This window comes from Heloderma suspectum, chromosome 3 (genome assembly GCF_057233095.1).
Source record: "Heloderma suspectum isolate Gila_16-S chromosome 3, 16-S_ref, whole genome shotgun sequence".
Classification (NCBI taxonomy): domain Eukaryota; kingdom Metazoa; phylum Chordata; class Lepidosauria; order Squamata; family Helodermatidae; genus Heloderma; species Heloderma suspectum.
Window position 1 is genome coordinate 97,690,053 of NC_139460.1, and position 24,983 is coordinate 97,715,035.

Genomic DNA, 24,983 nt, shown 5'->3' on the forward strand with positions numbered 1-24,983 from the left:
GCCACGGTAAGTCCCATCCCGGGGGGGGGGCAGGGGGCCGGCGGAGAATTTCCCCACCAATTTTGGGGGGCCGAATGCATTGGCATTTGGCCTCCCGGAGATTCGTGGAGAAATTCTCCGCCATCCCTAGTGATGGCTCAAAGTCACTGTGTGAACTTCATGTTGGGGATTTGAACCCAGGTCTTCCAAGTCTTAGTGTGATGCTAACTATTATTCCACACCGGGTCAGTTACTAATGTGACAAACTGGCTTAAAGACATCTTATTGGATCTGTTTAAGTGATTGATTGATGAATTAATTACATTTGCATAAAACTGAGATTTTTTATTTTTAAAAAGTCTGTGCTTCCGTTATTTGCAGGCATACTTGTTTTTAGAACATTAAGAAACAACATACATAATATAGGGCTGTAACATTTACTCGCTCTTCTGTATTCAGGATTAAAGAATTTCCTCCATCTATGGATCATCTAAAGGCTAACAACCAACCTATTATTTCTGTGTATCTGTACCATTTCCATATATTGTGCAACCTTTCAGTACCTCTTTAGAGCAGTAACCAATTAGATGAGATAGTGATCAGACATCAGATAGTAATTCTCATCTAGTTTGTGTTGCTAGGCAGATTATATGGTTATCCTACTTTCCTTCCCTCCCATCTCCTCCAACGTGCTCAGTGACAATCTTTTTAGGAGCTCCAAAGGCAAGAAGTACATGCTATGGAAGGCACCCAAACAGAAAGGCTTGTCTGATGTCGTTGACTGGATGGTTTGTGTAAAGGAAAGTAGGCACAGCAGCCACCTAGTATGGATGGAGTTTTGTTGTTTTGTTTACTTGGCTGGGTGATGGTGATTGGCACCGCAGCAATGCAGGCAAAGGTGATGTAAGCATTCACTCTCCAGCTGTGATCTAGGTAAAAGTCACAACCCCTGGATGATAATTAGCATTAGGAAAGACAAGGAGACATCTGAGACCCGTAAAGGTTTATTGGCTGCAGACAAAAATGCATCAGACAGAGGACGGTTTAAACTACAGCAGATTGGCTTTGGGGCATTGTCTGGTTAGAGCACTATTCCTAATCAATGTGACGAGGTTTGATTGATAGATTAATCAAGTCAATCGACTAAATGTTGCAGCCCTATTAAAATTTTTATTTTGTACAGTAATTAGTTCTTATGTTTTGTAGCCCAAACACCAATAGCATTTCTTAACAAAATCTATTCACAAACTGGAGACTTGGAGAGAAGAATTTAAGCTCAGTTTTCTAATTGTTTTCACCCTCCATAAGCTTTATATTTTTAGCAGCTGTAATCTCTTATTCCTTTTTTGTATTAATTTAGGTGTTGTAGAAGCATGTAAAGATCTAGAATGTGAAGTGGTTTGGCATCCAAGTTTTACCTCTCCAACAACAGGAGAATTTGACTTGTGCGTGCATCAAGGAAAAACACTTAGACTAAAATGTTTTGCAAAGGTAATAGTGTAATATTCCATTATATGGCTACTGATTTTTCCAGTTTGCCTTGGGAAAATCTGTTTCCTTATGATACTAATCTGGGGGGTGTCTCCATGAGTGATTTACTCTGAGTTGGCTGCGTTTCGAGGTCATTAGGGATATATGACATCATGGCCATCCAGCAGGCTCATCAGGGAAAAACTGGATTTCCTGAGACTGCCTAAAGTCCAATTATTTTCCTTAAGTTGGGTTACCCCTGGTATAGTTGCTGCGTGCCCCAACTCCCGCATTTAACTTGGGTATGCTAGCCCTGCCCAGGGGTATGCCTTTCACTGTGACCCCGGTCAAGGGGCGTTTCCTGTGTGTTTCCCATCCCTGCACAAACCGATTAGTGTCTACTCAGAGGTAACTCCCAATGTGGTCAATGAGGCTTCTCCCCTGAATGCCCACATCAGAACTTACAGAGATCCCCCTCAATTGAAATGGCACAGTTCCCTAAGTGCTGTAAAGTGCGATCTCAAAGCTCCAATTCCCCATTCTTTGCTTTATTGCCTTAGGAAGTAACTATTTCACACCTTCGTTATAGAGATCCTAGGCAGCGCTGGGTTGGAAAGGGGTCTGGTTTCCCGTCTTTGTGTTTACTGCTCTCTTTCCTACAACAAACCCATTAGTGTCGCCTCAGAAGTAACTCCCATTGTGCTGAATTAGGCACAATTCTGAATGCCTACATCAGAATTTACAGAGATCCCCCTGAACTGAATACAGAGTTTAAAGCACTGATTCTCTGAAGCCTGTAAAGCACTTTAGTGAACCTGCCATTCACCTATTTTCTGTGGCTTGGCTTATTGCCTTAGAAAGTAACTACTTCACACCTTCGTTATAGAGATCCTGTGGTTAGAAAGGGTGCTGGCTTCCCATCCTTGTGCCCCCCCTTTTCCAGCACAAGCATATGTGTGTCTACTTGGAAGTAACTCCCACTATGCTTAATGAGGCCTGCTCCTGAAATGCAGGTGCATCTGGAGCTTCAGGGGAAAGGAGGAAGGAGCGGCGGGGGGGGGGTTCTCTTACTGGTTGAGCAACCCCTGCCAGTCAGATGACGTTCACTCCAACCCCCACCCCCACCAGGAAATATGTTCTGTGAAGCAATTTTTACTGGTGTGAAGCACTTGCTCATGGAGCCCTGCATGGACAAAAGCACGGCAAAGCTGATTCCTTTTTAAAAAATCCGGTACTCCTCCATTCGCTTCTCCTTCCGTTGTCATGGAGACATGGTCCTAAAGTGACAACTTTATTTAAGCAAAATAAAAGAAATCTCTGCTTCAGTAGAATGAACCGCTGAATATTAAAATAAGACAATCCATGGCATAGATTATCCTGTTTGGGCTAGGCTCCAAGCTCACAGGGGAAATGGACTGCAACAATGACATTTACTGGCAGGGCAGTGTAACGGCAAGTAAGCCAGGGTTACTTCTGGTAATGGCAGGTCAAGGCAAACTAGGCAGTCAGGTAAGGTCAGGTTAGGTCAAGTCAACACAGGTACAGCAAGGATAGGTTTAGATAGGCAGAAGCATTCAGGACCTTGGATAGATCACTGGGAAAACTGGCTGGGGTGTTGTCACCCATGGAAGTGTATTTTTACTTCAGCAGAGTCCTAAGAAGGCTGGCCAGCCTAGTCCCACTGTTGCCCCTGCCTGTTCTGAGGAGATTCTGTGCCCTTAAAACACCACTGCCTGGCTCTGGCTCCTGTAGCATGGTGGTGACAGGTTGCTCTGGAAGTGAGTCTTCTGAATCTGAGAAGTCTGGTAAAGCAATGTCCCATGGCCTGGAAGGACTCAGAGTGGGGGATGGTGACTGCTGAAGAGGCGCCTGCACCCCGCCTGTGTCCTCCTCTGTGCTGGAGCATGGGTTGAGGCCAAGAAACATGCCACCGAGGCAGCATATCCACTGACAGAAACAGAGGATTCCACCTTCAAGAGGAAGGAGCCCAGCTAGCATGGCAGATATTTAGGGCAGCCACTTGGTCCATACTGACAGCAGACATTAAAAGATCACACCTTCTCATCAGCAGAGGGAGCCTTTGGCAGGCATGTCCTGCAAAGGGTTCTTCTGCCCTAGGCAGGCTAGCTCAGAACAGAAACTGACAGGTGAGTACAGAATTTCCATTTCTCCTGCCTTTAGCATCCTGGTCAGGTTACTAGACATGAGGGGACAAAATCCTCAGGTAGCTGCTGACCGGCTGCCATGAAGCAGCAGCCACCACCACCTGCCCTCTTTCTCTCACCAGTTGTGGTGGGATTGGGCCCTCTTGGTAGAATTGCGTAACTGCCCTCTGTCAAGTGAATGGGGAGAAGGAGAAATCTCTTCCCCTTATGCGTATGCCAAGCCATTCTCTTACTCATGTCATGTCTGCCTTGTGAGATGGACATTGTACAGCCCTTTCTGATATTAACAATTTATTCTCTAGAACGACTCATGGGAAAACTTCCATGGTTTACAGTGGTAAAGTGAGAAGCAGTTGTCAATGTAATTGATTCTTGTCAGGGATGAGCCCCAGCCTTTTCAGATGTCTGACAACTCCGATTCTGAGTCAGAGTTGGAACTGCTAGATCAAGGCATGGAGGAGGGACCCTCCCTAGAGTACCTAGATGCTGGGAGGGTTTCCGCTGATGGTCTCGACAAACAGATGGCACGGTCTGAGTCTCTGCCCCCTCCCTCTACTGTGGGAATTCAAGTTTCCAAGGAGGAGGGGAGGAAGAGGGGCGTGACTTGAGAGATGCTGGGGTGCGTTGCAAAGCAAAGTGGGAAAAGTTAGGGGCAGGGCTCAGATGCTCCGCCCGGATAGCCACTCTTGGAAACCAACGTAGGAGGGAGCCACCCTAAGGGAGGGGCATCACTGCGAAGCTAGCTGGACCATGGGGTTCATACCCAAACTGCCTGCAATTTCTCTATCCCCTGCTTTGTCTCCTCTGCTTAGAGATTGCTGATTAGTTGTTAGGGCCTGGGGCAGTCTGAGAGTTTCCTTGAATTTGCACTTGTAGAAAGGCTACTCTCTAGCAAAATAAAGTGTATTAACCTGAAGCTGTGTCTGTTGTGGTGATGATTGCGAAGGAAAAGTTCAGTTCTTCTCCAATTCAGAAATGACTTGTTCAGCATGCATTTGCCAGGCTGCTTGCTGAATGATTCTTTTCATCTCATTGTTCCACCAGGGATCATCAGTTTTTCCCCTGTTATTTTTCCTTCTGATCCTCACAGAATCCTGCTCTCCACTATTTTCTTTCCATGTCATAACACACAATTTGCTGTGTAAACTGAGACTAAGCTTTATCTCTTGCATCTCAGCCTCCCAAAGCACAATATCCCTGCTGTGTTTGTTTTGGCCTTTCCAAGCATTGGTTAGTAGACTATTCATGCTCACATCCTTGCCTGGTTTCTGTAAAGTCAAAAGAGTGTGTGCTGGAACATGTGCATTGATCATCATGCATTATTTTTATTTGTTCTCAATATTAGCTTGGCTCCACTAGTGTTCAGTTTAAGGAACAAAGGATCACGTTTAATCATGCTCCTCTACATTTAACTACCTGCAGGACAGCCATTCTTCAAAACATGGGACATAACCATGCATACTTCCAGGTGAGGCATACGTAGTGTGGATAACAGTGTGGATATAGCTGTGTAACCTTGCCCCAAATTTACCCTAACACTGCTGTTGGAATGCTCACAAGAGCAGTCTCCAAGGCTACCTTCCAAATAGTGTATAAAAAAGGAAAGCTGGCAGACACTAGCAAATCACTGAACTTGAAATCTGCAGGTGGGACATTTGGCTAATGGCTGAGAAGGTTGAGGAAAAATGGAAAAATATGCAGTACTTTTTTTTTTAGTGCTCTTTATAGATTTAGAGTCACTTTGTTACTTTAGGAACAAAAATGTATTATGTATAACTTTGCACATAAAACTATAATTAAAATTGTTGTTGTTCAGTCATTCAGTCATGTCCGACTCTTCGTGACCCCAAGGACCATAGCACGCCAGGCCTTCCTGTCCTGCGCTCCCTCCTGGAGTGTGCTCAAGTCCATATTCATTGCATCGGAGATGCTATCTAGCCATCTCATCCTCTGCCGTCCCCTTCTCCTTTTGCCTTCAATCTTTCCCAGCATCAGGGTCTTTTCCAGGGAGTTTTCTCTTTGCATTAGGTGGCCAAAATATTTGAGCTTCAGCTTCAGTATCTGTCCTTCCAATGAGCACTCAGGGTTGATTTCCTTTAGTATGGACTGATTTGACCTCCTTGCAGTCCAGGGGACTCGCAAGAGTCTTCTCCAGCACCACAGTTCGAAAGCATCGATTCTTCAGCGCTCAGCCTTCCTTATAGTCCAGCTCTCACAGCCATACGTTGCTACTGGGAAAACCATAGCTTTGATTATATGAACCTTTGTCGGCAAGGTGATGTCTCTGCTTCTTACTATGCTGTCTACGTTTGCCTTAGCTTTCCTCCCAAGGAGCAAGCGTCTTTTAATTTCATGGCTGCAGTCACCGTCTGCGGTGATCTTGGAGCTCAAGAAAATAAAATCTGTCACTGCTTCCATTTCTTCCCCTTCTATATGCCAGGAAGTGATGGGGCCAGATGCCATGATCTTTGTGTTTTTAATGTTGAGTTTCAAACCAGCTTTTGCCCTCTCCACTTTCACCCTCAACAAGAGGCTCTTTAGATCCTCTTCGCTTTCTGCCATTAGGGTGGTATCGTCTGCGTATCTGAAACTGATGATAATTCTTCCGGCAATCTTGATTCCGACCTATGATTCATCCAACCTAGTGTTTCTCATGATGTACTCTGCATATAAGTTAAATAAGCAGGGCGATAATATGCAGCCTTGTCGTACTCCTTTCCCAATTTTGAACCACTCGGTTGTTCCATGTCCGGTTTTTACTGTTGCTTCTTGACCCTCGTACAGGTTTCTCAGGAGACAGGTAAGGTGGTCTGGTACTCCCATCTATTTAAGAATTTGCCAGAGTTTGCTGTGATCCACACAATCAAAGGCTTTAGCGTAGTCAATGAAGCAGGAATAGATGTTTCTCTGGAATTCTCTTGCTTTCTCCATGATGCAGCGAATGTTGGCGATTTGATCTCTAGTTCCTCTGCCTCTTCGAAACCCAGCTTGTACTTCCGGTAGTTCTCGGTTCACATACTGCTGAAGCCTAGCTTGTAGGATTTTGAGCATAACCTTGCTGGCATGTGAAATGAGCACGATTGTACGGTAGTTTGATCACTCTTTGGCATTGCCCTTCTTTGGAATTGGAATGTAAACTGACCTTTTCCAGTCTTGTGGCCATTGTTGAGTGTTCCAAATTTGTTGGTATATTGAGTGCAGCACTTTAACGGCATCATCTTTTAGGATCTTAAATAGCTCAGCTGGAATACTGTCATCTCTGCTAGTTTTGTTGTTAGTAATGCTTCCTAAGGCCCACTTGACTTCACTCTCAAGGATGTCCGGCTCAAGTTCAGTGACCGCACTATCATGGCTATCAGGGACATTCAGATCTTTCCTGTATAGTTCTTCTGTGTATTCTTTCCACCTCTTCTTAATCTCATCTGCTTCTGTTAGGTCCCTGCCTTCTTTGTCCTTTATCATGCCCGTCTTTGCACAAAATGCTCCCTTGAGATCTCCAATTTTCTTGAAGAGATCTCTAGTCTTTCCCATTCTATTGTTTTCCTCGATTTCTTTGCATTGTTCATTTAAGAAGGCCTTCTTGTCTCTCCTTGCTATTCTCTGGAAATCTGCATTCAGTTGGATATATCTTCCCCTTTCTCCTTGCTTTTGCTTCCCTTCTTTCCTCAGCTACTTGTAAAGCCTCATCAGACAGCCACTTTGCTTTCTTGCATTTCTTTTTCTTTGGGATGGGATAATTAAAATTAAAAACATGTAAAAGTAATCTCAGTACATTTCTCATTACTGTCTGAATAAACGTTACTTTTAAATTTAATATACCAAACATAATTTTATGAGCAAACTAAGTTATATATAATACATTTAAGTTCCCATTTTGTCTGACCAGATGGAACTTCAGCAAGTACTAGTAATCCCTGAAACATCTGAATCATTCCTTAAGCCAGAAGAAGAAGGAAAAGCCGGTGTACCGCATCTTTTTTGTTTCTGGGGAATTGGTTGAGGTGAAGCTTAAGGAAATCTGGTCTGAAGGGAAAGTTATTGAGAGCTTATTTAGTTGGGGAAGACTTCCTTACCTGTTAGGAATTGTAACCGAACATAAGAACCTTTAAGGTGTAAAGTTTAGGCAATCTCAACATATTATTTGAAGAGTGACATTTTATTTCCTTTTATAAATAATTCCCTTTAATAAACATCTTAATTATTGTTCATCAGTCCTATGCCTATGCCATAGGAACTAGGCTTCTGAGTTTCTTTTTAGATAGGCTTATTTGGAGGTGTTTTAGGCTTATTTTGGAGGTGTTTTAGGCTTATTTTGGTGGTAGCACTAAATGTTTTATAGCTAAGGCAGCGTTTCCTAATGATGAGGTCTAATTGGGAAGTGAATTCAAAAAGTGACCTATATTGCAGATGTAATATGTGATGTCAGTGGCTGGTAGTCCTTTTTTTATCAGCTTTGACTAGTTCACAAACTGCTGTCCTACCTGGAGAATGCAAGCCTGGCCTCAGACATCCATGGACTAGTTACATCCAGACTGGACCATTACAATGCTCTCTATATGGGGTTGTCTTTAAAGACACATTGAAAACTACATTTGGTACAAAATGTGGCCACCAGAATGCTGGTAGGAGCAAAGTCATCAGAATATATTACACTAATTACATTGGTTACAATTTTTTCTGGCTCAATTTTCAAGTGATGGTTTTAACTTGATTCTAGGCCATTTAGGCCTTTTCCCAGATTAATCTGCCTGAGCCATATGTTTGGTATCAGAGGCTTTGCTCTCTGGCTTGACTTTAGCAGATGTTTGATTGGCAGGTGCCAGGGGTAGGGCCCTCTTAATAGTGACACTGCACCCTATCAGATCTTTCTGGTGATATCTGACAAGTCCCCTTACTTCCTGTTTTTAGATAGGTGCTGAAAGCCTTTTTATTGCAGAAGGCATTTTATAATTGTTTATGTTTTAATTGAATCTTCTATTTTATGCTGGTTTTAACACTGCTGTGTTTTGCATGCAATATATTTTTAGCCTATTTTATTGTTTACATACTTTATTTTTTTTTTGTAAGGTGCTTTGTTAATTTGTGTTAAAAGTCTGATATAAATTATTTAAGGGTGCAATCCTATGCATATTTAGACAGAAAGAAGTCCTACAATTCCCAGCATGCCACACTAGTATAGCTGGCTGGAGAGATGCTGGAAATTTTAGGGCTTCTTTCTGTCTAAACATGCATAGGATTGCAGCCTAAGTAAAGTAAAAAATGAAAAAGATGTCACATAGAAACCAAAGGTGCAAAGTTAAAGTTGCATGGAAGTGAGAGACTTTTTTTTAGCTCATGGCTACATTTTGTCAGGAAGGCAGGGAACAGGTAGGCTTATTTCTTTGCAGCAGAACTCCTAGAAAATAGGTTTTATAATACTTATTTTTACTGGCAGGTCCTTGATGCCGATCCTCTTCCTGGAATGATTATCACTCCTTTTCAGGGTGTGGTACCTGTGGGAGGCCGCACTGAAATAAAAATCTACTTCAGACCAAATGCATTAATGAAATTTGATAGCAGAGTGGAGGTAATGAAATTTGAACAGCTGTCTAGAAGTTATTAGCCTTGAAAAGATACTTATATTTTAATATGCTAATAGATTTTTTTTGCAACCGTGAAATGTTTGGCAGTGATTGGGTGAGTTTCTGTGATGTCATGAAATGCTCATTAATGTTCTATGTGCAGAGGCAATAAAACAGTCAGCAGTAGAATCTTTGGAACAGTTCAACTTCTGTGAGAATAATGAAAGGTTCTGTTTGCCTGGAAAAACTGCTCAAAATACTGTATGGAGAGGAGGAAAATGGAAGGGAGATTTAGGACTGGAAAGTTGGATAAGAAGAGATCTCAAAAGGCAAGCAGTCCATTTCATTTTCATTTCATTTATTACATTTCTGTACCGCCCAATAGCCAAATCTCTTTGGGCTGTTTACAGAGATCAAAAACCTTAAAAATATAATATTGTACATAATATCATTTTTTTTTACATACAAATATACAAACATATAAACAGATAGCGTGCGCGCTCGCGCGCACACACACACACACGCACACACACACACAAAAAGACTGGAATTGCTGAAGGAAGGGAACAAAGTAGGAACTGGACTGAAAAACTGGAATATCAGGAAGTGATATGGGAAGTCATAGCTGGTGAAATTCTTCTCAGGCAGTGAGACCCCAGAGGCAGAAGGAAATGGGATATATTTCATGAATTGATTTGAAGCAGCTGGTCTAATCCACTAGAGAGAGAGGTGACGCATCCTCTGAGCTCAGTTGCCCTGTGCAGGCTTGCTCAGTGGGATATGTTACACCAGGGAGAAAATTACTGGAGAGGCAAAAGCATACAATTTCACTGCCTCCTGATATTTTAATCATGGTTAAAAGAATCAGGGGTGTTATATCTGCACTGGCCCCTATTGAGGATGACTCACTTCTTTATATAAAAATGCTTACACTATGCACTGCTGTTTCAGCAACTGTTAAAGTAGCTAAAAAAAGCAATTGTAAATACACATAAAACAACCAATGTAGTGAATTGGTTAGAGTGTTGGATTGGGACTCGGGAGATCTGGCTTCTAGTCCCCACTCAGCCATGAAGCCCACTGGGTGACTTTGGGCCAGTCACTGAGTCTCAGTCTAACCTACCTCACAGGGTTGTTGTGAGGACAAAATGGAGAGGAGGAGGAAGACCACGTAAGCCGCCTTGGGTTCTTTGCAAGAGAAAAAAAAGGTGGGATATAAATGTAATAATAAATAAAAATGAAAATGAAAATAACCAAATACAGTAAATACAATTATAAAAAATAACTGAAACAGCTGAGAAGAATCAAAATAAAACCAGCAGATCAGGCAAGAAGCAGTGCGATGACAGTGCCAGCTGGGGTGGCGAGAATGTGGGGAGGGGTACAGAGGCCTGTCATAGTCAGAAGTGGGTTAACTATCGCCACAACTTTTATTGACTACAGCTTACAGAGTTTGGCGTGGCGTAGGGCAAGGATCCATTCATCAGGCAGCCTAACTAGACATATGGTCTAGCCCGCATGCTGTGGAAACCTAGGAGTGGCAGGAGTATTGTGTGGACTGATAACATGGGTCCCTCCTGCGATGTAGGAGTGTAGCAGGCTTTTGAGTTGGGCTAGTGTCTTGAAGTCCCCCCCCCAAGCTGGGGGAGCTTTCAGTTGCAAAACAATTCCATTTATCTCAGTCCAAAAGCGCTTTGAGACAGAAAAGCTTTTACACGGTGGAATGTCCTTCAGGAAAGATTTCCAGAGCCTGGGTGCAATGGCCAAAAGTCCCTATTCTGCTTACTCTGATAAGGTGGGGAAACACAAGGGATTGAATCCAGAGATTTGTGAGCAAGGTTCTGCTCACAGAATAGGGGGCTCTCTGCTCCCATGAACAGAAGAGGGAGGAGCTGATTTTCACCAATTCCCTCTGCAGCCTCCTGCACTCCTCAAAAACCTACTCCAGAGGGTTGGGGGACCCTCTAGAGCAGCATGGGATGTGGGTTCTGGGAGGCAGGGGGAGCTGAAGAAGGAATAAATGAAAATTACCTCACTTTCTACTTCTTGCACAAGGGCTTCATTGGCTCAGAAACTACATTTTAGGAATTTTGCTACTGCCATTTCAGCTTGTTAACTCTTAATTCTTTGACAAATGTATGTTATCAGAGTTAAAGGTAACAGTCTTGTGTCTCATAGCAACATGTACTATGTGGTCTTGGTAGAATTTTGGAGGCGTTGTTTTTCATAGAACTCCCAAGTACTCAACTGGGCTAAGTGATTTGAACAGTTTTTTTCTAATCATGATTAAGGTTAAATGGTATCTATGTATTTAAGTAGGAGGGCCTACTTAAGTTGATTTTGGGGCAAATGACATTCTCTCACAGATGATAAAACCAGCTCCTCAGTCATGCTATTGTTTTATTTATTTTTATTTATTATTAAATTTATTAATCGCCCATCTGGCTGGTCACCCAGCCACCCTGGGCGATGTACAACACACCATAAAACAATTTAAAACAATAAAATTCTACCATAATTTTTTTTTTAAAATACCCTAACCCACCCCAAATGCCTGCCTGAACAACCACGTTTTTAATGCACGACGGAAGCTCGTTAAAGAGGGGGCATGACGGAGTTCCCTAGGGAGGGAGTTCCACAGAGTGGGGGCCACCACAGAAAAGGCCCTCTCCCTCGTCCCCACCAGTCTAGCTGTCCTGGCTGATGGGACAGAGAGAAGGCCATCCGAGGCTGATCTTGTTAAGCAGCCTGTCTGGTGTTGCTGGAGGTGCTCCTTAAGGTAGGCTGGGCCGGAACCATATAGGGTTTTAAAGGTCAAAACCAACACCTTGAATTTGGCCCGGAAAACAACTGGTAACCAGTGCAACTCCTTCAGCACTGGAGTGATGTGATCTCGCCGGCGGCTGCCTTTAATCAGGCGAGCCGCCGCGTTCTGTACCAGCTGCAGCTTCCAAACCGTCTTCAAGGGTAAGCCCACGTAGAGCACATTATAGTAGTCTAAACGAGAGGAGACCAGGGCATGTACTACCGATGGGAGCAGATGGTCGGGAAGGAAGGGGCGCAGCTGCCGTATCAGATGGAGTTGATACAGCGCTGTCCGGCTCACAGCTGACACCTGAGCCTCCATGGACAGCTGGGAGTCCAAAATGACCCCCAGGCTGCGGACCTGGTCTTTCAAGGGTAGCCGTACCCATTCAACATCAGGTCAACATCCCCCAGCCTCCTCTTGTCTCCCACCAAAAGTACCTCGGTCTTGTCAGGGTTGAGCTTCAGCTTATTCCTCCCCATCCAGCCACTCACCGTCTCCAGACATTTGGACAGGGATTCTACGGCCAACCTTGGTGAAGATTTGAACGAGAGGTAGAGCTGCGTGTCATCCGCATATTGATGACACTGCACCCCAAACCTCCTGATGATAGCCCCCAGTGGCTTCACATAGATGTTCAATAGCATCGGGGAGAGGATGGAACCCTGTGGCACCCCACAAGTGAGTGGCCACGGGTCCGAAACCTCCTCTCCCAGTGCTACCCTCTGGTACCTGCCGGAGAGGAAGGACCGGAACCACCACAATACGGTGTCTCCAATGCCCAACCCCTCCTGGCGGTCCAGGAGGATACCGTGGTCAACGGTATCAAAAGCCGCTGAGAGGTCGAGGAGAACAAGGAAGGCACATTCACCCCTATCCCGAGCCCTCCTCATATCATCCACCAAGGCGACCAAGGCCGTTTCTGTCCCATGCCCAGGCCTGAAGCCCGACTGAAATGGGTCTAGATAATCAGTTTCTTCCAAGTGTGCCTTCAACTGCACCGCCACCACCCGCTCAATCACCTTGCCCCAAAATGGCAGATTTGAGACTGGGCGAAAGTTGTTCAGAACTTGAGGATCCAAGGAGGGCTTCTTTAAGAGTGGTCTTATCACTGCCTCCTTGAGGGCTGATGGCATCACTCCCTCCTCAAGGGAGGAATTCACCACCGCCTTGATCCCCTCACCCAGTCTCTCTCTGTAGCTCATAATGAGCCAAGATGGGCAAGGATCAAGTAAGCAGGTGGTCGGCCTTACAGATGAAAGCACCTTGTCCACTTCATCAGGAGGAAGAAGCTGGAACCGATCCCACAAAACCGGTTTGCCACAGGCCGCCTCTTGCTCACTAACTGTATCCACAGTGTGCAGAGTAACACACCTAATCTGATCAATTTTATCTGCAAAGTGCCTTGCCAAAGCCTCACAGGAGGCCTTAGAATGCTCCAGTGGTTCCGGAGCCACAGGACCGACCAGGCTCCGGACCACTTGGAACAGCCTCCTGGGACAGCACTCTGCAGACGCGATGGAGGCAGCATAATATTCCTTTTTTGCTGCCTTCACCACCACGTTAATTGTTAATGCTCAGGCCCTTATTTGTGGAGGAGCTCTTGAAAGGGCTTAAGCTGTTCATATTTTTCCTGAGCAACTGCCTATAACTTGGTCAAGTAGCCTCTGCATATGTGTCAATGGGCAAGTGCTTTCACATTATAAGAAAACAGGTTAAAAGCACAGCAAGAGTTGTATAGCTCATGTATACATCTTTCTTGGGAATCTGAGGGCTGATTTTATACATGTTTAGTAATCACAGCAATATGTGACTGGAAGAAACATGGATGCTGCTGTCCACCCTGAAAAAATCACAAGCAAACTTTGTGTTTCCAGCAGCTGGTGCAGATATTAATTACTGCAGCTGGTTCTCCTATGCAGAAAACTGTTCATGCAAGAGGAGACAATGGGAGATGGTGGAGATCATGTACCTGAGCAGTTATTTCTATAGATAATCTGTTTGCAGTAACATCTGCAGTGACTCTATCTGTGATAGGTTGGGATATGATTTATCATGGCCATCCTTGTGTCCTGTGTTGAATATATACTGCCCTTTTAGAACACTTGTTCATTATGTATGCAACAGGAAATGGTTTTGTTTTCTGTGAATACTGCAACACTGAATGTGATTGAATGTGATGCTTTGACAAATCTACAACGTTATTAAGCTGGCATACTTGGATTTAGGCTGACTCAATCCTGTAGGCTTAAAACAATTTGTGAATTAGACCATTTTGAGAACCATTACAGGTAATTTTTAACATGAACAGTTAACAATATGTTTGTGTCCAGTGATCCATCTCTGGCAAACTCTGTGCTTCAAATGTCTATTGGCCCTTTTTAAGAAGGGATATTTTTTCCAGATTCTCCTGGTGTCAAATCACAAATTAAAAGGGCAAATTTTGCAACCCTAAAATCCAGTGCTATTTTGTTTATACTGTCTTTTTAACAGTTTTATTTATTCTAGACCATGAATATGATTCTCCCTTCCCCACTCTGCTGTCCACCATGTTCTCATTATGCACATAAGTGTCCATATTTTGACAACTTTGCTCTAGCAATGGCTGCTGGTATTTGATATCCGAGTCTACTAAGCAGTCACGCATAAATCTGCAGTATGCCAATGTTCTCTGGTATGTTACAGAAAACAAATATGTTGATTACTTATATCCAACAGACCAGGAACTGCCATATTAAAAATGCTGTTTTGCAATGGTGATATACTGGCAAAATACACAAATGTTTTCACTTCCTTCCATTAATCAGGTAGCAGTACGGAATGCAAAATCTTTGGAACTTAGGATTGGTGGATCTGTAGAGGTTCCTGACATAGATATCAGTGTGGTAAATATGTGACATTCTTCATTATACTTATTTTAGATTTGTAAGATTTACAGTGCTGGATTTTGTATATCTATTGTAACTGAGCTAGGGCACTATCCAGGAAAAACTGAGCTTTTTTCTAAGTCCTGTTATTTTCAGTGGGAGATATGTAAGCATAGGCTTAAATATGTTTTATCTTTGGCTGGATATCCTTACATATATACTCTTATGTAGGCCTTCAGAGGCTGAAAACAAATAGTAGTTTTAGCAATGTGTTTATGCTTAAAGCATACTGCTCACACAAATAGTACGTGTAAGGATGCTGGTGAACGTCTGAGAGCTTGGGCTTGGAGAAGAACTTTGGAAACTCATAAAAACCTGCTTCAATGGAGAGGCAAGCTTTTTAAGTCCCCCAAATCTTCTCCAGCTCATATTAAAATCTCAGCCAGACAATAAATCCTCTCCCACCCACCTAGCCCTCAGCCTCAGGTCAGAAAGTGCTCCAGTATCTCTCTTGACTGTGCAGAGTTGTCAAAGGCAGCCAAGGATTGTGGGAGGCTTGCAATTCCAGGCTGCATTGCTGACCCCCCCCCCAAAAAAACAAAACAAAACCCAATATAGGTTACAGAGATTGTGAATGATGAGCTTTTTATACTGGCAAGACAATATAAATAGTAAGTTAGATTTATTAGGGGAATCAAGGCTGTATAGAGGAGTAGCTATCTACTATGGAGGATCCTTAGGGAAGAGGGTTTTCCATGGTGGGTGGACTTCACCATCCCCTCAGTTTTGAAGCCACCTGTACTGGCTGCCTTTGTAGACGAAAATAATTTATGCTGACAGAGCTGTCAGCACGTTTGTTCCCTGGAACCAGAGGCTGCCCATTTTCTAAGATTTACTGCCCAGGGGGTGTCTGAGACTATGTTGGTTGTTTTTGTACCTGAGGGTGGCACATGCTGTCAGCACATTCAGTTCTTGGTTGCAAAGGCAACTTAGTCTCAAGTACTGACTATTTTAGAGAGTCTCCAAAATTGCTCTACCTTTGCAGCTACTGTCTTGTTCAGGCTGGTTTCCCAGCTCACAGAGGATGCAGTCTGTAACACTGGCACATACTGGCAGGGCAATTTAATAGCAGGTAAGGCAGAGGCACACCTGGGAAGGTCAGGTCAAGCAGGGTCTGCCTTAGAGAAGGTAGAAACAGTCAGAACGTTGGATAGAGCACTGTGATGAAGATGACTAGAATGTTCTCACACACAGAAGGAAAGCTGTTGCTTTAGCACAGTGCACAGGCCTTCTGGAACCAATTACCTGGGGAGGTGGTGGGCTCTCCCACACTGGAGGCATTCAAGATGAGGCTGGACAGCCATCTGTCAGGGATGCTCTGACTTGGATTCCTGCATTGAGCAGGGGGTTGGACTCGATGGTCTTATAGGCCCCTTCCAACCCTACTATTCTATGATTCTAAGATGGCCAGACTAATCCTGTTGGCCCCACCCTCTCGGAGAAGCATATGCCCTTACCGGGTCATTGCCTTGTCCTGCAGCTGTTGGTTCCTACAGGATGGGGTTGACGTGGGCTGTCCTGGGTGTAAGTCTTCTGAATCTGAGGACCCAGTAAAGTAATGTCCTTTGGCTTGGAAGTGCGGGACAGTGATTCTTCAAGAGGTACTGCCTACCCATCTGTGTTCTCCTCTGTGCTTGAGTGTGGGTCAGGGCCAGGGAACATGATAGCTGGCGATTGTATATACTCATGCTAAAAGCTCTGTCAGGGCATGTAATTCCTTTCTGCAAAAGCAGCCCAGCATAGCCTTGGAGACCCTTGCAGGGAGTTTCCTGGCTGGGCCAGGCTTGCTACTTTTGTGGGGGGGAAAAGGGGCTCCTAGACTTGTGAAACTGTCAGAAGGCAGTTGGCATAGCACAGGGAGTTCCCCTGGTTATCCTCTCAGCTGTGCATGGTGGCTCCCTTCTACAGTTGAATTTGAATTCTTGGAAACGCTCCAGATTCAGCCTGCTGTTTGTATCTTGAGTTTGGAGTGTGAGTACTTGAAACTCGGGCTACACAAGGCAGCCCTTTGGCTCTCCTGCCTCACAAAGTGTTTGACAGTTAGGAAATGTGAGGGTGTCTACACTTCCAAACTTCTTGGCTGTCAAAGGCTTTGTGTGGCCAGGAGATTTAAATTCTGATTGGCTTGGAAGTGAACTGAGCCTTTTTCCAGTTTTTGTTTGGTTAATGGCCTGCCTTGTATCAAAGCTAATCCAAGGTGAATGATGGGTGGCTCATCCATCTCTTATTATGTGTTGTTACCTATCTTTTTCTTGAAGGTGGAGCATTTTTACAAATATACTGGCAGTTATAAGATCATTGTATTTGATATGAAATCACTTTTAGCATCACCTTTGAAAGAAAAGTAAAAATGCACTGCAACGTTATTAAAAATTGGTGGTGGGGCAGGGGAGTTAATCTTAGCATGAGTTCAGTAGTGAGTTCAATCAGGAGTTCAGTGTCCATTACAGAAATTAAACCTCCTCCTCCTTCCAGGGATGTCAAAGTGTTTTATTATATGAAAGCATAAAAGGCATAGCAGGACTGGTACAGTAATACAGTGTTATTTTATTCTCAATTCAATGAGTCTCTGTTTAGCACAGAAGCAGGGAAAGGTGAGATTCTTAAGCATTTCTGTGAACTTAATAATTGTGGGAAGGAGGAGGGATTGTGATAAGGGTGGTTTTTGATACCTTCTAAAGAGTTCCATATAGAAAAATTGTCAGGTAATCTCCCATCCAGGCACCGACCAGTCCTTTTTAGATTCAATAAGGTTGCTACATCATGTTATGGGACTTTAAGCTGTTTTACAATAGCTTATACATTGGATAAGGAAGGCTGTTTATTAAGCTTCTCTCTTAAGAGCATAAAGCTAGCAGAGTGTAATCTTTTAGCAGTATCATTGGTAATAGCTCAGATGGTCCAAGCATGCATCTTAATCCTACTACATTTAAAACACTACTGGGGGAACATGAGACAGTGAATAGAGTAATGATGAACTACTGTCATGTGTTCTATTTGGTCCCCACCCCCAACCATTCCTGCTTCCTCAGTATGGCTGTTAGCAGTTCTAGTTGCTTGCTTTTGTCTTTGGTCATCAACATGCTTCTTTCTTCTTTTTTAAAGCACTCCTTTAATTTCCCTGGAGTTTATCTCGGCTCTACCCAAGAAATTCCATTTTTTATTGAGAACAAGGGAAAGGCACGTGCCAGGGTGACAATGGATTTATCCAGACATGATGACTTTACATTACGTTTTGCTTTCCAGTCAGGTACTTCTTTGTTTATGAACTGTCATTACCTGGAAAAGGTTGCTTGGCAAAAGAAGGAAGGGCTACAGTGTAAGTGTTTCCATAATAAAAAACTTAGCTTTTAAGAAAGGAAACCTAAAGGTAATTTTCAAGTAGCTACTTCATGAATGAAACAACTAGAAAACTGTTCTATGGTGTCCTAGCCAACTACAGACATGCATGTAAACATACATCCAGCATATGTTTAGTAAAGCTTTTCACCCTAAATGTGATTAAAACCAATGAAAACCAGCTGTAGACCTGCACATATACTTCTGACCCCTTGTGTCCCACATTAGAGCACTGCCTACCAGGAAGTATGCAGGACTTTCCCTTGAGTTCATTGCACAAACAAAATAATGCTAGTAGTTGGCTTCTGGGTGAAAAATCAGCAGATAAGTGCAATATAGTGGGGGAAATAATGGATGATAGCACAGTAGACAGGTTTTAGAGTTCAAAGTGCATTCCGCTATTTTTATTTATTTTTTTACTAGAATCAACTAGTCCCCAACATATTTTTAACTACAAACATGGTGGCAAATCAGGGCTTTTGGGTGAAGGTACCTACTAATTCTGAGATACCTTCTCCTTTTTTGTTTGTTATTAAAACCATTTTTTTATTGCCCTTCAATTAAACATTTCCAAAGCAGCTTACAGTTGCTTGTTGTTCCTGTAGCTTCAGTGTGCTCTATTAGCTGGTTTGGGTATATAATGTGTAAGGGTCCCAAAATATGTTAAATTTTACACCGAAGGGTCTATGGAAGCCTTTGCTGCAAGCTGCTGAAATCAACTGGCTTTGCTGGCTTTATCTGCCTCTTGATCTTAATTCCAGAGTTGTAGTAGGTCCATGGTGATGGGTTAAGTTGTTGCAATTCTTACACTTCTACCGTCTTTAACACATCTGCTGGGCTTGTCCAGCATTGATTTATTGGGAGGAGTGGTGGTGGAGGGAATTTCTGTCAACTTACCCTTTGTGTGCTTCCTATGTTGGCTTTCACCCACTGATTCTGACCCAGTCTCTGAACTGTGATTTAGTCCCCTTGTTTTATTTATATTATTTTATCTGTGGTACTTGGGAATTGGGCTTATCTGCCAGGGTTGCTCCTCATTCAGAGAGTTGCCGACTAAATAAGTGCTGTTGGTGCCACCACAACAAATCTGTACTCCTTCCATAAACTTTTTTTATTAAAGTTCAGTCAGTGAATTCACTTCAAAATGTTGCTCAGACCATTTTTATGGTCAGACAATAAAACAGCTTAAAAAACAATCACAGAAAATAAATTTCTCTTCTTGCGCTTTGTATATTCTTTCAAATATAGTGTTCTAGAGATTGCCCTCTGGTCCTGAATATATTGGAGTCTTTTACCAATAATTTCTGGTGAGATGTTTTCACATATTCTGTGGTCATTTTTCTTTTCTTTCTTTTCTTGTAAGGCCCTACCCTACATCTTTCTTTCTCTCTACATCTTTCTCAGAGATCTCTTTATACCCAAGGTTGCCTTTCATTTGTGACAAAGATGTTTGTTCAATATATGATACAGGTATCCTTCTGGCTTTTTATGTTGCTGTGGACTCCTCTGTAAAACAGCTTACTATGTGACCTAAAGTTCAGACACATTTTAGGAAATGACTTACTGTAAATGACATGCAATCATTTTTTGTTTGTTTTTGATATGGGAATCAAACCCACTTGATTTCATTATATGGTGAATAGTTTGGTATGATTTTTTTAATACTTTTCCAAACTGGGAGACAGCACACCCTTGCAAGTCTTCCATAACATCATTGCACCTGGACATGCGGACTTACAGTTTGGAAACTGGTGAAATAATTGCACATTTAATTTATCATGTGACAAAGCCAAGTTTGATTGTTTTCTCCATGTCGTAAATGAGCCCAGTATGGTTGTATGAAACTGTCCTCATTTTTGCTTCATAAGATATGATAGCCAGAAACCCTGACCCATGTAGCTAGCCTATACGAGCTTTAAAAAATTGTACTACCACTATAGAAAGACATACAGTGTTCTATTTTTTATATTTTAGAGAGCTTTGAAGTTTTTTAAAGTACAGCTGATGTCAAAATCACTTAAGATTATTTACATCTGTCTTTCCCTGTAAGCATCATTGCTGTTTATACACTACAAGGAATATAGTTGTTCTGCAGTTGATGGCTGAGATAGATTTGTGATAGCAGAGCAAGAAGACTGTAAATACATAAAAATACTGTAACAGTTGTAGCTATTCACAACAAGGTTTTGAATCATGCCTTTAATATTCTATGGAAAGTTTTATGACTCCATCCTAAACATGTTTGTTTGGGAGTACATGTACTTCCTGATAAGTATATTTAGTATAGCAATATCCAGGTTTTCAAATATAAGATTCAGAGGCTTGTTCTCTGAATGTGTCTCTTCCTCAGCCCTACTGGAATGATGTACATAAGCCAGTAATTCTGGAACCGACTGTGGAACACTTCCCTGAGTTACTTTTAACCTCTCCACCCTTCTTCTTGACACAGGTCTGTAGGATCATAGTTCTATCAAACGTATTCAGTACAAAGGACTGATAACTTCTACAACTCTCTGTTTTCTGACAGACATGGGCAGTACACCAGAGGCTCCTCATTTGTATTCTGCAGACTTAGATGCAAATTCAGCTTTGGAATGTGTACTGAATTTCACACCAAAAGAAGTAAGTCTATGAGTTAATAATAGGCACACCAGTTTTTATTATGGGAAAAAAGGATTTGCTCTATGCTATGTTTACAGAAACCTGCAGGTCATCCTAGTCACTAATTTTCTGCACAGCAACCTGTATAGCATGACAGTGTATTCTCCAAATAATGCAATTACCTCTAATAGCAGTCTCAGGTGATTGAGTGCCTATCGATTTGGAATGGAAATGGGGCCACCCCAAAGTGAGATAGTGGTTTCTACATACTTAGGGGGATAGAAATATACAAATATAGAAATGTATAAGTTAAAAGGAAAAAATAGTTAACCCCCTCCCTCTTGCACAACGACCTGTCAAGAGCCTTTGATCTTTCAGAATACTGATGGCATTTGAGCCTATAAAGACAGAGAAGAAAAGGTCTAAAGAAACCAGAATTCAGTCACTTTGTATGTTGAGTCTATCAGTTAGGTCTGTGGTTGAGAGCAGTTGAGACATGGAATATTCATATGTCAGCTGAAAAGAAAGAAAAGAAAATGGGAGTGGGGGAGGCAGTAGAAGATAGGGAATTGGTCTACGCAGGTCTCTGACAGCTTAAGGTAAGTATTCTGGAGGGTAGGATTAGGACTGGAGAGACCCGTGCCATGAGGTTAAAAAAAATTCCTCCCTTGAATTATACAGGGATAGTTCAGTCTCCAAAACTGCACCATCCCAGCCACTGCTATATACCTATAAAATGCTCAGCTTTGGGGCTGGCAATCCTCCAGTTCTGTAAAGCACTATTCCAGACTTACTGAAGCCCTGCACAAGAACATTCCTCATGGGGGCTGGGGATTCCAAAAGAAAAACCCAAATATGTTTGTGGCACCTTAAAGTCTAATACATTTATTATAGCATAAGCTTTTGTGGACTACAGTTCACTTCATCAGATGCATGAAGGAAAGCTCTTTGTAATATATTTCCCATCTATTACTCAGTGCATCCATTTATGTTCCGTTTTTAATTTTGATATAGTATGAGATCAGTCATCCACACTTTTCATTTTAGATACTCTGAGTCAGAGGACTAATAGTAGAAGCTGATTGAATGTAAAAGTTTCATGTTTATACGTTTGAATGATACTTAAAAAAATAAAACTCCAAAGGGACATCTATTAGCTGTGATAATATTTATGAATCATGTAAAATCTATTCTGTCATATGTCTGGGTGCATATTCTGTTAGTATAATATTTGTGAGGATTTTCATTAAGTCATTAATGTTTAGGATTGTTCAGTATTACCACACAGACTTTTCTAAGGCTGTTCTAAGGCCCAGTTCAGGTGGTCATCTAAATTGTTTTTTCAGTGTTTGCAAATGAGACTGCATGAGCCTCAGAGTTGCACACTCCCCTTCTCCTCTTCTCTGCATGCAAGGGGCTTTGCTTTCACTTTAAGCTTTCACTTTAAAACAAACCAAATTTCCATGTTACTGATGAATTTGGAACTGTGGTTTATTCTAAACACAGTTAACAAACTAGTTTGTGGAAGCGTTCTATCTCCTCTCCTCAGAAATGGAGGAGGAAAGTGGAGAGGGGAAGTGCATGAGCCTGAGCCGCATGCTGGCTTGTTTGTAATCATCTAAACCATGGTTTAAATCAGTGTTCCTTGAATGTTTTGAAGTGGAACCCACTTGTAAACTAACTCCCTTTTGAGCCCTACTTTCCCCTCTGCAAATAATAATATAATAATAATAATAATAATAGCAGCAGCAGCATATCACATCGGTAGTTAATACTGACCAAGTATATATTTTATTTTTCACTTTAAATGTTAATGCAGGCATATGTAGGAGGCGGCGACTGAGTCCAGATGACACGATAACCCACAATGGCTTAAATAAGCCACAGTGGCTTATTTGGCTGAAATAACCCACTCTGATAACCCACGGTGTGAAATATGGGTTATTTAACCCACCACAAGTTATTGCGTTGTCTGGTGCTCCTACAGAGTCGGCTAGTAAGAGCAGCCAAAACTGCTATGGCTGCTCTGCTCCAGCCTGTAGAGCCCTTTTCCCGAGATCTGACAAGCAGCTCAGGGACAACCACAGCCAAACAAGCATAGCCTTCCCTGATACTGCGCTACCGTTACAAAATGTCAGCTTTCCCCTAGTAGAATGACAGCCTTGCACTATCGCGCAGTAAAGTTACACAGTGACAGGCTTCCCTGATTGCTACTTTGAAACTGTGCAACTTGGGGAATAGTGGAAGAACTGCTCACTTTTCCGTGAAGGAGCTCAGTTCCACAATTATCCACTACAGCATCTGAAGGATCCCCATGTGGGCACCCCACCTGTGCAATTTCACCCTATTCCAGCAAACTGTCAGGGAATTACAGCTCCCACCCCCTTTTTCCTTTTCTGGTCACTTTTTCATGAAGAGAAGTGGGGTGAGGTGGATGGCAATTGCACTTTTGTGCAAAACGCTTTTGCACATTTTGCTTTTTGTGAAATTTCACTATAGCGCGGAAGTGCAATAGTGAACAGAAGTGGCTCTGCAAGCAATATCTGGGGGTGGGGGGGTGAAATGTGCAACTCTACTGTATCATTGTAGTGATTTTGAGAGAATAAAGGCTTTATGCCCAGCAATGGTTGGGGGCATAATGGGGTTTGTGCAATTTCGCTTTTAGGGCTAAAGCGCTTTACTGAACAGAAGTGGCTCTGCCAGCAGTGTGTGTGTGTGTGTGTGTGTGTGAAATGTGCAACTCCACTTTATGGTAGGGATGGCGTGGGTGTTTGGCTCTGTCCGGGAGTCTGGTGGACTCCCCCCTGCTTGCATCTTCGGGCTGTGCCCACCGAGCCACTGCCCCCACTCACACCACCCAATACTTGCTGAGCTATCCCCATGAGCTCTTGCCAAGTGCCTGGCATTCCCACGGTCACCATTTTGTGGGGAAAAAATGGTGCATCGGGAAATTCCCTAAATGTAAATATTGTGCATACATGGGCAGTAAATGCTCCGATCTGCACAAAATTGCAGGCAGTGGAGGGGCTCCATTTACTTACGTTAGATTTTCAAAGTGCTCCTTGAAAAAATCGGGGGGGGGGGAATCCAACCCCCCCCACCATGGGTTCTTGGGGCAACAGGACCCATGGTGGAGGGGTGGGAATCCACACCCCCGCTCCAGATTTTCATGAGGAGCACTTTGAAAACTAATGTAAGTTCGTGGAGCCCCTCCGCTGCCTGCAATTTTGCGCAGATCGGGGCTTTTACTGCCCTATGTGTGCAATATTTACATTTACGGAAGTGCTCCTTGCAAAATTGGGTGGTGGTGGTGGGAATCCTATCCTCCACCATGGGTCTTTGGGGCAACAGGACCCAGGCGGGGTGGGTGGGATTCCTTACCCCCACCCCTGATTTTTGAAGGAGCACTTTGAAAATCTAATGTAAGTGAATTGGTCCATTCACTTACATTAAATTTTCAAGGTGCTTCTTGGGAAATGGGGGGGATCCACACCCCCAAGAACTGTGGGGGCAAGTCAGTCCTTGGTGGGGGTGGTGGATTGCACCCCCAAAAAGGTATTTTCTCCCTGTTGGGCTGAAAGATCCCTCTCTCCACTTACATTTTAAAAGGCAGCTGGCAAGACGTATCCTCCACCTGGCTGGGGGGAAATTCCTTTTTGGGGGAGCAGGTGGTGTGTGGTGGGGGGAGAGAGGATGCCTGAATGGTAGGGACCCCTTTGGGTGTCCCCTAATCCCACTCCACTCTATTCCCTACTTTTCTTTTTAATGTAAAAAAAATTGCTGCACCCCATTTTTTCTCAGGAAGTGAAAGTGCCAGGCATGGGGAGGGCGGAGCGGGTATCCCCTCCCACCCCTCCCTCTGCCTGGCACCCTCACTCCCTTGGAAGAAACGGGGCACTTTCCCATCTCCCTGTAGGGATCCCTTCTGTCCCTCGCTTTTGACAGCTGTCAGTTTTTTGACAGCTCTCAAGAGCAGTGCGGGACCGCTCGCCATGTGCAAGGCTGCTCAGCGAGTGGGTCCTGGTGAGTGCAGATGCTCATCGAGCATGTCCGGGGGAGCACGAGCTGAGGCAATAGCTTGGTGAGCACCTGGGGAAGCTCATCCATCCCTACTTCATGGTCATCAGTTTTAACA

General features: G+C 43.3%; 1 protein-coding gene across 1 annotated transcript in view; it reads left to right on the forward strand.

Annotated features, from left to right (window-relative positions):
- The window catches only part of CFAP47 (cilia and flagella associated protein 47), a 410,934-nt gene that overhangs the window by 29,947 nt on the left and 356,004 nt on the right, over positions 1-24,983 (forward strand). The window contains exons 16-21 of the mRNA XM_084843965.1: positions 1,340-1,470; positions 4,960-5,082; positions 9,049-9,180; positions 14,789-14,866; positions 18,014-18,158; positions 20,775-20,869. Of these exons, the coding sequence (XP_084700091.1) occupies positions 1,340-1,470; positions 4,960-5,082; positions 9,049-9,180; positions 14,789-14,866; positions 18,014-18,158; positions 20,775-20,869 (704 nt within the window). The remainder of the gene's footprint in view (positions 1-1,339; positions 1,471-4,959; positions 5,083-9,048; positions 9,181-14,788; positions 14,867-18,013; positions 18,159-20,774; positions 20,870-24,983) is intronic.